We start from the raw sequence: 12,230 nt of genomic DNA on the forward strand, positions 1-12,230 counted from the left end.
GTAACCACTGAGTCATCTCCCTGTCCTTATCTCGACCCACAGCCTTTTGTTTTATTTTCTCTACCTTGCCTTACAGAGGAGGAGAGTGATAGAGCAGCTCTGGTGGGCACCTGGTGTCCAGCCAGGATCAACACACCCCAGGGACACACCTAGCAAAGGTCATCAGATTAGCAACCATACAACCACGTTATTTGAAACTGAGGCCCTCTACAGTGGTCTGGAGATGAAGATGTTTATGTCCTCTCACATACAAAAGTAGTAAGAACAACTTTCATAGTCAACGTCTTACTAAAGAGGATTTGAAACAGTCGGAGCTTCATTGCTGAGAAGAGTTTAGTATCATTACATTTCTTTTTTTTGGCTAAAAATAATAAGAATAAGTGACTGTAATACTTGTACATCACACTCATTTACAAAGTAAACGAGTTACTTCCTTGCTTTGGATATGAACTCACCTATACGAGTCTCCATCTCTGTTGTAGTCACACAATAGATAATCTTTTCCTACCACCTTGTCTCGTGCAATCTTCAACGGCTGATCAACAGAGGAGAGGAGATCTTCACAGAGGCTTGGAACCTGATGGATTTGGAGAAAAACAACAGGAAAAAAAGAGAGGGTAACACATTAAGGTTAAAACAGACTGGCATCCCTTAGAACAGATTTTGTTATTAATAGCCCACATCTGTCCCAAAGCCAGAAGCCCCTTAAAAAAAGGAAAAAAAATAAATTTAAAAAAAAAAAAATCAAGCTGCACTTAAGTTACAACACCATCCTATGCTCCCACCTCCAATAATTTCAGATTTAATTACCTTACCACTAGTGTGGTCCAGTACACTTAAATATATACATTCTAGATGTTAGCTTCTTGCCAAAGACGGCCAGTAAAGTGATTGTCAAGAACTGATGAATAAAGGTAAATATTTATAATGGAGTGGAAACGAGGGAGCTGCTAAAAGAATACGCCATCTATACGCTTGAGCATATTTTTCACAAGCTCCCACTCTGGGTAGAGTTTAGAATAGTTTCCAGGCAGCTGGCCAAACATTACCATGTTGGCTAATAAAAATACATGTGTGTCTGTGTGCATGCACATATAAAATCAAATACATCTCCTACACAGGTAGCTTTTAATGGGTTCCTAATCCCAGCTGTCTCCCTGCACTTCACACGGAGAAAGACTGCAAGATCTGCAGAGAGGCTTTGATGTACTGCAAAGAGAGGAGGTGACATTTTGCAACCTGAAGCTAGCAGGCATGCAAGCACAAGCAAATCGAGCAAATTCCATCACGCGGCCTCTTGCGCTGGAGCTGATGGCAGCCCCGTTATCAATATATCAGTGTTCCTATACTGTAGGCTTCGGCCACACTAGCAGCTTCCTCCAGGAACTCCACCTCCCCTGCAGATACTTGAGGGCAGTGCAGCATCGTGCCCCAGTCCATCTGAGGGACAATCAAGAGATCATTCCTGGAGCTATTATTAAACAACTAGTAGACTGTGTGTCTTCCTCAACAAAAGCATTCCAGACTTCACTGCAAGAGAAAGGGATTAAAGTAAAACGCCCTTGGCCAACAGAAAGTTGGGAACGTAACAGGATATAAAACAATTGGTAAATTTTCGAGTATATTGGTGACAACATGCTAATACAGATGATAATGGAAATGATAATGCTAATGGTGGAATCTCTTCCACATTTCATGCTACATTGTAGAGATGAAAACCTGATTGAGAACATGAAGACAAAAGGCAATAGAGGGTAAAATTAGTCATGAAGTGATGAATTTACAACTCGTAAGACATGAAAATGGGAGGGAGGAAGGAAGGAGTAAAGAAAATACAGAAATGTGCTTTCTTCTCTTCAGGCCACTGATTCAGTGAACTGGCAGGTATAATTTCAAAGGGAAGAAGCCTAGAGGAGAAAAAAAAATTAGGGGTGAAATGGCTCCCAAAAGCATAAGCAGAGACTATTTTAATTCACTAGATGTGACATAACAGATCAAACTGCCTGAAACAAAAACATTCCTAATCCCAAGTACAAGGCAATAACATACAGAGGATATTAAGTCAAAATGAGCAGGAACAAATATAAAAAAACATGACCACAAAAGACCAAAAACACCCAGAAAGGCCAAAGGACAAAACAAGATGTGGCTAGCAAGAGACACAACACCTAACCCACACAATCACCCCCATAAACACACAAAAAAATAAAGAGGAAAACCAAGAAATGGTTGGTAATGTTACCAAAAGTGCTGAAAAAGCTGAAACATTAGTTTGAGGTTTTTTACTTTGGTCTGTACACACCGTAATGTGGTAATGAGTGACAACTGCAGGGCCCACAGTAAAGAGCAGAGCAGTTCAGTATCTATATAAAGCTAGATGCTTCTCACAGGACTTCATCATTTGATACTTGGAGACCTGGCTGAAGCAACCTCAAAGCCATCACGCGTTCACTGAGCGTGGACAGGAAGCAAGCACAGCTTTCAGGAAAACCTTCACTTTTTCTGAAAACAGACAACCCTAATACTCCACGGAGCTGATACAAATCAGCAGTGTCATGGCACAAGTTAAGTGAAATGATGTATCTGTGTTCATGAGCCCATCTGGTTCCACTTTGTCTCTTCCTTCGTTTCTCCATTAGCTATTAATTTTAGGCTGACTCTTCAGGCGGAGAGCAACTTGAGATGACTGCTTCAATTTCAGATGCACACACAACAAGACCCAAAGCACCTCATCATTAAGAGCTATGCTTCAGGTTGTTCTAAGAGTGACCAGCTGAATATTTTCCTCCTTCTCAGCTGCTCCTTGGCCAGCTGCCCATCAGCAGAGAGATAAGCGTCTAGGAGCAGACTCCTCACTCTGACGTGCGTTTAGAATGAGTAATAGTGATGAAAACACAGTTCAGAGAAAAGTGGCGTTTTTCCCAGACTCTGTTTCTATTTCATTTCTTGGGGAAAAGCCCTATACGACACGTGCGGTAAGGGAGCACGAGAGGTCTCGCTGTACAATTCTTCAAACTCAAATATACATACAAAGCATTTTCAAAAGAAACCCCAAATTCAAGACAGAGTCAATTCCCCTGCAGAAAAGCTCCTCATAACCATATGAATTTACAACCCTTACAAAAAGCCACACAAATAAATCTTAGATTTAACTTTCTTTTAAAAATAGCACATGCCTAGTATGGTGTTTCCATACTGCTCAGTGGGAGAGCACAGACTCTTGCTGACTAAAAGGAACTCTTAATACATTGTTTTTAAGATGCAATCTATTTAATTCCCACATAGTAGTGGTGAACTAAACTTATCTCTGGATGATTTGGTAACACACATATTCATGAGCATGGTCACTTTTCCCATTTCTAAGAGCTGTGGCTACTCATACAGCCATAACAGTGAATGCATTATATCATATACTTACTAGAACATAATACTACATTATATTATAACACTCCTTTGTAATAGCAGGCTATATATCCATTGTCTCTTTGGTACAGACACTCTACAGGACTTCAGGCAATATATTATTTTCTTTTTCTCCTTCTCTCAGAATAAAACAAGGAAGAAAACCCACTTCTCTACTTCGGAAACATTAGAAAATTTCAAGTGTTTATAAAAAGAACAGATATATTCCAGCTGATGGAAAAATATCCAAATGTGGCACAGTCACCCCAAGAGAATCATTTTTCTATCATTTATTACATCAACTTTCAACAGCTGCTGTACTTCCTTTCCAAGAATGAATTTACAAGATTTATGCATACTGGTCTTCCTCTCCTGCATTAGGAAGCTGCTTAGAAGGCAAATGCAGTAATCTGAACAAGGTAATTTGCAGCTTTAAGCACTTCAGCTACATGTTCATGAGACTATTTGATTCCTTCTGAATTTAGGTCTTTTGCATTTTAAAACATGCAGTAAGATATATGGCACAGCCAGGCTAAACTAGCTGCTGCAATGTAAGCACTGAGCAATTATTTCACACTATGCAAATACCTTTCCTTAAATTCTTCTCCGTGTCAGGTATTGAACCTGCCTAAAACGTTTACATTACTTTTGTGCACAGGCTCCCAGAATTCCGTTTATATTCAGCAAGATAACATCCAAATCTGCTGATTCCAGCAAAGACAACTCGGCTTAGAAGATCAACTGACCCTCTAAGTTTTCAGTCTGAAACAGTGAATTAGCATTGTTAACGTTTCTTATTAGTTTGTTCTGTGTTAACCAAAAAGCCAAAACACACTTAGGTTCCTGAGTGCATGTCTCCAACAGTCATTATATAGGGAAAATCGACTTAAATTTAGAAATGTTAGAATAACCCACTCCCCAGGCCAAATACTGACATGCAAAAGCAGGGATTTTGTTCAATTCATCACTGCACTATAAATAAGCATCACTGCAACGAAAACACTGAAGCTCTGAGGATTGTTTTATAAGCAAAGACTGGGCTCCCATCTTTATTCTGACACAAGATTTTCCCACTTTAAGCAGTGGAAGGTAGAATACAATCTTAACCTTGTATCTTTAGCTAAAGGCCATGATTAATTTAATTTGGCCCACAGCATACTCTGCTGTCTCCCCAATGCACCACGTTTCCACTCAGTCATCTACTACAGTGGCTGTATGTATAGTCATGGAGCGAGACCACCCTCAATGTAAATTAGAAGAGAAAAAAGGAAGAAACTCTGTGGGTCCAGACTCAGCTGTTCAGCCTGGAAGTGAACAGCAGCATCATTCAGAAGCACATACCATGCAACAGGGCACTGTGTTTGTGGGATTTTTTTATTTTTTTTTTTTCCAAGGAGATATACAATGAGTGTGTAGTACGGAGGAAATAAAAACTGAATGAAAAGCGAGTTAAGCATACTCTCCTGCATGTTGAACAAGGATTCTGTTGTCTTGTGTAACAGTATTCTCCATCAGAGCAGGCCAGGTATGTGGACAGTGTTTTAATTAAGTCAACTGCTCTGCTATCAAGACAAATAGTCACTTGTGCCAAAGGTGAAATCGTACCCTTTTTGGAGTAGCTAACCTAATAATCATTTCTTCTTGATTCACTTCTTGGTTAAACGAACTTATTATCAACTAAGCAATTGTTTCTTAATTTATTATTATTTTTAAATATGATTAAAGAAGAGTTTACAAAAGTTTAGAGGAAATAACAGTACTTCATGTCTTCATGTCTTAGATGCACTCCCCATCTTTGCTTTGATCATCCTGGCTGAATTACATCAAATTCTGCACCTTACATATTCAGGACACGTAATATTTTGGCTTGCTAGCCGCTCAAATACATTGTGGTTGTTGTTTTCTTCTACAGCTTAACTGAAATGAATCACATTAACAGTTCAAACAGCAATATTGCTAGTGTAAGGTTCTGTCCTTGGAAATAGTCTTTTTCCATGTCTATTCCGAGGTCAGCATGTACTGTCCTCCATAAGAACCTTACACACTGGAAAACTATGCTAAATGCAGCAAAATTAAAGATGAAACATTTTTTCCTTAAAGAACCAGAAGGAAGATGAAGCAAGCTTCAAGGGATTAGCAAGGAAGGCATTCAGATCCATTTGACTTTTGAATTTGCATCTGTAACACGCAGGTATCTGAACACACATGTGACAAGCACTTTTTAATTAAAAGCCACATCCAAACAGGAAAGGAATTCCAAAAAGGAATATTGTAATTGCATGTGAATTCTTAAAGACCTGATTTTTCTTTTTTCAGACAACTTACATCATTACAAAAGTGGACTGCAACACTTGGGGAAATAGCTCGAACACAAAGAATTGCCCATGCAAGTTACCCAGCACTCCTGCAAAATAACCACTTTGGCACAAGACCCCCCCTTGAGCTTGGATTCTTCCCCTCTGGGCCAGCATCAAATAAAATATTATTATAATTTTTCTGAGTCATTCCACAGCCTCAGAATTTCCTGTTCCTGCAGAACACAGACACGGCCTAACGGATGTTGTGGAAACTCAAGGAAGCCTGGCTCCACTCATCTTGGGCCTAAAACCACTAGTAAAGTCACTCCCACAAATCCACACATTGCTAAACCTTAATTTGATCCATCAGATGTCCAAGGGCCACACATTCTTCAAGCTTTGTTTATTAAATGACACTTAAATGGACTTTTGTGTTCAAGAGCAGATGTAATTGATATTGGAAACAGCTCGGCTTTATTCAAGTATTTGCACTGAATTCCAGCACTGCAAGAATTAGCAAAAACAAAATTAAAAGCAATCAGCTTTTCTAGAAAAAGACAAACAAGATTGCAGATCCAGGTTTGTCTAGTTAGCGATGTCAGAGCATAAACGTTATATTGATTACAGAAATTTTCAATCCAGCTCAAGGCACTACGTTTAAAAAAAACTCTGAAAGGTGACTACCGTTCATAAAACAGGATCCTTGGCATTCTTCCTGTGATTTGTCGGATAAAATAGGGCTTTTGCTAGATTCCCCATTCTGTAGCTCACTGAGAAACAAAAGCTAGCCATCTGGCAGGCACAACCAGAGTGCCCTAGACTTTGACTAGTGACCTGCAGGTGAAGGCTTCTGTATCTCATTACCAGTCACAAGTCCCATGAGCCATCACAGCATATCAATATCTTGGGAAGTCTTGACTATTTGTGTCAAGAGTCTAGCTGGTGTTGGAAATATCCCGGAACAATTAAGGGATACGCAGAGGCATGCTCTCTCCAGCAATGTTTCTACAGCCTAGCTTTTCCCCCTATCTTTAAAAGAGGTTAGATAGGTTTCTAACTGGCATTCAAGCTCAGCAAGCGATCCCCACACACACACTCCTTTAGAAAGATATTAAACCAGACATTTTAAGGGTCTCTTAACACCAGCAGTGCAGTGGCAGGAGCCTGGAAGAAAAAAAAGGCAAAGTTTAGGCTTAAAAAGAAAAAAATGAACATGAAGCCAGAAGTGAAATTCACTTTTACAATCTCATGCAAGTAAGCGAGGTTGCTAGCTTTAAGCCAAGCACCACATTAACAATATACATAAATTAATTGCTATCTCCAATTACCATCAAGATATCCAGGGGTAATCTTTTCTAGCTGGAAAAGCTCCTGCTTACAGCCACTCACTAAATGGAAAACTGGCTCTCAACAACCAGAAATTTATTCAGCGAGCCAGAGCCCCTTTCTTTAGCCAATAATCCTTGCATTAAAAACCCAACTGGCTGCTGGTGGCTTAGAGCCTATCACACAAGTCAACAAGTCCAGGAAGAACAGCAGGTCAAAAACTCAGCTTTGAGACCACAAGGCTGTCAATGCACTTCTGCTTCCACTATTTTCTTTTTAAGTTTTCACTGGGTCTGATTTTTTTTTTTTTAAAAAACATCTTCCATCCTCACTAGATGTTCAACTGGCCATCTGCATTCAATTATTTTATCTTTCTCCTCAATACTGCATACTGCTTAGGCTCTTGGACCCAAAACACAAAAAGCTCCAGTCACATTCTCGTGTTCTTTATGGCCTGTGCAGAAGACCAAGCAATGCAGTTTTCCTGGGGATAAATTCTCTAGCTTCATATATCTTCAGTTACTAAAGGCATGCAAGCAGATCTGGGACTTGCCTGGAGGCACACTAGCTAGCTACATGAAGCAAGGTCCTGAATATTGTTCAAATATTTCAAAATAGTACGTTTATACATTTTTAAATTCATAACTCTGGGACCTTCTAAAAAGTAACACATTCTACTAAAAATACTTAAGCATTCTCCTGTGATGAGAAAGCAAAGATGATCACCTCCCAGATCTTTAATTGCAAACAGAGCCTTGAAAAATAACCAGCAAAGTTACTGCTGTTATCTATAAAGAACTCTAGCTTTAATTCTTCCATGGCAGCATAATTTGATTCTGCACTTTAAGAAAGCTTTTGGCAATAACTTGAGTATTATTTGAGTATCAGTCTTACTGGGAAAAGAGAGGAAGAAAGTTGTGGCTGTGAGCAAACCCCACTCTCTTGGCGAGTCTGCTTGTCCATTTTGTGAGCCAGTTTTGCAAGGATGATTCTCCATCCCACTTTATGCCAGCCATCTGATTTTTCTGAGTCAGCTGGATTTTTCATCTAATTTATAATATATACACACAGGCAAACATCCAAATTAAACACTCAGCAGGAAACTCATACTTACAAAAAGAACCTGCTAACTTTTACCAAGATTGAGAGCACATCAACTTCCATACTCAAGTCAAAGCCATCAAGTCAGTCCTCTCACAGACCCCTTACTTGCTGCACATGGCCCACAAGTACAGTAAATCCAATTTCTACCTTTCCCAGAGATGCAACCCTCTAAGGCACATCAGTGAAGCTGTCTTGAAGGAGAGAAAAAAAAAAAAAAAGGCAAAAAAACCCCATAAAACCAAAAGGATTCTGGAGACTGTGACCCCAGCTATCTCTCATCTACCCTGTAACATGTGCTTCCAAGGTGTCCTAGGAAAAGATCCTCCACAGCAGCACTACCTGAAGCTGATGCCTTCTCTGGGGTTTCTCACAGCTGGAAGTACACGAGGACTAACACTGTACAGCTTATCTTAAGAGAAAGGAAACAGGAGGAGAATTCTCTCAGAATATTATCCTTTCATCAAGTGATGAGAATAGATGGGAGTCACAACTGACTTCTGTGAGAACCACAGTATATCACCAGCAGCAATTTCTGGTCAATGAGAGGCTACAAGTGCTATCACTTGGCGTATCCCCATGACAAATCCATTTAAGAGCAGTGTAATCACCTTTAGTGCTCCTCTTATGGGAACTGCTTTACAGTTCAGACTTGGCTGACAGATAGATGCTCCAAGGCCTCAGTTACCCCAGTTTCCAGAGATGTACATGGAAAATTATTCCAACTAATTTACAGTTGTCCTCAGAAGGTATGTGCCCACACTAAACTCTTTTGTAGAGATCCAGAAGTCCTCCTGTAAATTTTGACAGCCTCCAAGTAGTCTATTTACAAATAATGACTAATTGAATTCCAACCAGAGCATTCCATGCCAAGGCACATTACCAGCACCACGCACAGCTTCTTTCAGGCAGGAATTCTGGAGTCCTATGATTGACAAGGTCTCTAATGAACGCTAATTGAAGACCTGGCAGTCTGAGAAACACCACAACAGATGTGGTAAAAGGGCAAGTCGCAAACTGTTTTCCTAATGAATGAAAAGTGTCTGGTCTGATGAGGGCCAGTGACCCAAAAATTCTCTTCTTCCACCCACCCTTTTACTTCATGTTCAAGTTTGGACCCTTTCCCTAATCAGCCCAACACTTGGGGGCACTAATGTACAGTCTTGAACATATTTCACATACTCATATTGGCACCAAAATGCTTTTTTATTAAAAAGTAGCAGCAGAGCATGACTTTGACAGAGTAAGAGGGACCTCAGGGAGGGAACGCAGTGCGGTTATCCTCCCCAGCAGGAAGTAGATGTTAGTTTCTCACAACTGTAGTTTGGGGAAAACTTTTTTACAAAGACTTTTCTAAGTCATCTTCATCTCCTTTCAACTGATCTTAAGCAAGTATCAACACAGTAGCTACACTCATCAGTCTGGAGATCAATTCCTACAAAAAGACTATAGCAAGCTGTGCTGCAAGCAGATTTCAAGTAGTAATGTATGCCTCACACCAAAAAAAAAAGGATGCGGGCCTCTGCTTCACATCTACTCCAGCATGGCAGTGTAATGAAGCAGGAAAACCAAGCACAAAGGAAGGAGAAGTCAGGGTGCCATCTTTTATAATTCTATTACAAATTTAATGAACCTGCTCATGCTCGTCATGCATTTGGAGTCTGACCTTTTGCTTCAAGGAGGTTATTGTCTGGTAACGGTACAGGAAACAGACTAAAAACGTCAGCTGTAAAGGTTTGATGAAACTTGCCAGAAAAGGTCAAAAAACTATTTGCTTGAGTCTGGCTTATGATGTTTTTGGAACTATTACAGGTGGCAACGCATATGCTGCTCTTGTCTAACTGGAGTGTAGGCTTCAGTCTTGCAGAGGTCAGGCTGAGAGTGGCTGCTGGAGAGGTCTACAGATATGTCAACAATAAAGAAATCATGCTGGATTTAACAAATTATTTCATCGCTGCCCCAGAGAAGAGACTGCAATGGCTGGTGTGGGAATCACACAGACCCTCCTAACAAGCATCAGTCAAACTGGTCTGTTTCATGTTACACTTTCAATATGAAAAGAAGCCCAGTGAGCGTGTTGCTGATGGAAAGCATGTAGAGCACTAATGAGCACCATCCAAAAGTAATTCCAACATTTAGAGGTAACCAGCAATTTTCTGAGTCATTAAAAAAAAACCTCATACCAATTATACAGTCAAGCTTACCATAGCTCGCCAAACAACTCATTGCTCTGAATGGTCCTTGGAGCTGCTCAAACCCCGATATCCCTTCAGTCCTCCAAATTTCATCAGAAAACCAACCATGTCACACCAGATCATATCAATGATCTAGCTGTTCTGTGTCCTACCTCCAGCAACAGCCACAAAAATGATGCTTTAGGTTGCCAAGAGTTTTGGTGGCACAGATGTAGCCAATTACTAAATGGTTTCAAGAAAGAGAAATAATCCCTTCCCGCAGGGAATAATTTCTTTCCTGACCCACAAAACCTTCTTACCTGTACCCTGGCTTACATAACTAAAAGCAGTATTTAAATAAGAGTTTGATAAACTCAAGTCAGCCACAGCTTTTTGACCATGGGACTCCTCCCAAGTTTACTAACAGCAGCTTCAGTACCACCTAGGAACAGACCTCCTCAACTGGACTTTACCTGGTGAGCAGCTGCTCTTCCGCACACAAAGATGACAAACAGCTTGGACATAATTTAATTGAGGCACTAGTTCAAATCGCTGCTATGTGCAGAACCATCACGGGTTTAGGGTTTCTTGGACAAGGTTTGTCAGCATCATGGATAAAATTCAGACCTGCCACAGAAAAGGGATGTAGTTCCCACTACAGATAAGAGCAAAGGCTCAATTCAAAAGTCTAACCACCCTTTCCAGCCACAATGTACTCTGCCTGCAAAAATTCAGAAGCTTAGGTCAGAAATAAGCCATATATTTAGACTGGACAATAGAAACAAGTTTTCCCAGCCAACCATATAGTAGGTTCTATATAGATTAAATCCATATTTCAATAATACTTTAAATTACTCCAGGGGTGACTGTGCCACACGCTGTTTTAAGGGACAGCTGACACTAGCTAGCCTTTTACAGCCCAACTGTGCATCATAGGATGGGCAACTAGTAATGAGCATACACATCCTTCTTAAGTTAGGTTTCTACATTAGCAGTATATAGAAGCAAAACGAATGTTCCAGGGACAACCGGAAAACAGGTACAAAGCACAAGATGGTTGGCCAGGTGTTGGGGTTTTCTGGGATACTCACCAGATGGCAGAATATCTGATATAGCATAAATGATAAATAGATTTGGGTGTTCTCCAGAACCCCAGTGTTTTCACATATTCTGTCTCAGTAACATCTTCAAAGCATGTGCCACAGCACATCCATGGCACAAGTTCTATGTCAAACTACCAACAAGCAGGTGGTTTATCAGGAGACAATACACACATTGCTCCCAAATTATTTTTACTAAACAGCAGCCTCCAAACTGGCAATGACTTCATCAAGAAAGCTGTTAATGACCCTTCATACAAAAGTGAGTCCATGCCTACACAGTAGTACCTGTTGGCCTGCCCAAAATAAACGTGTAGATTCCTGACATTGTTTGGACAATTGCTGTATTATTCAACCTTGCCAAAAGACAAGGAGAAAAACAAATCACCACACCTCTGAGATGCTTCAGAAAAATGTTCTTACATACCAGATCTTCATTACACCCAGGGCTCAGCCATTACTGGATCAGAACATCCAATACTCACCAAGTCAATGAGGTCACTGAGATTCTTCTCTATCTGCTGCGGAGGCAGACGCCTCATCAAATCCAAGGCACAATCCAGCTGCTGGTCACTCTGCAGGAACAAGAGCATCCCTCTGTCACAATACGTACAGGTAATACCTCCCATTCACACACGAACTGCAGTGCTTGCTGACTCCTCTGGTACAAGAGATACAGTTCCTAGTTCTAAGCAGCAGCCGCATGTTCTGCATTAATACAAACATTTCAATGAAGTTCAGTATCATTTTATCACAGATATTGACTTCGTATTGGAAAAAGTGTTCTAGACTATGGATTTATAAGAGCAGCACAGCTTCATGCTGCCAAT

General features: G+C 40.4%; 1 protein-coding gene across 2 annotated transcripts in view; it reads right to left on the reverse strand.

Annotated features, from left to right (window-relative positions):
* The window catches only part of CAPZB (capping actin protein of muscle Z-line subunit beta), a 45,198-nt gene extending 33,205 nt beyond the window's left edge, over positions 1-11,993 (reverse strand). The window contains exons 1-2 of one of the 2 annotated variants that reach the window (XM_026862508.1): positions 11,886-11,993; positions 456-577 (exon numbers count right to left, since the gene is read on the reverse strand). In XM_026862508.1, coding sequence (XP_026718309.1) covers positions 456-577; positions 11,886-11,993 — 230 coding nt within the window. The remainder of the gene's footprint in view (positions 1-455; positions 578-11,885) is intronic. The other variant, XM_026862509.1, reaches the window with a different exon arrangement.
* Between the last annotated feature and the right edge of the window lie 237 nt (positions 11,994-12,230).

This window comes from Athene cunicularia, assembly GCF_003259725.1.
Source record: "Athene cunicularia isolate RWA chromosome 21 unlocalized genomic scaffold, athCun1 chr21_part1, whole genome shotgun sequence".
In the NCBI taxonomy this organism is placed as follows: Eukaryota; Metazoa; Chordata; class Aves; order Strigiformes; family Strigidae; genus Athene; species Athene cunicularia.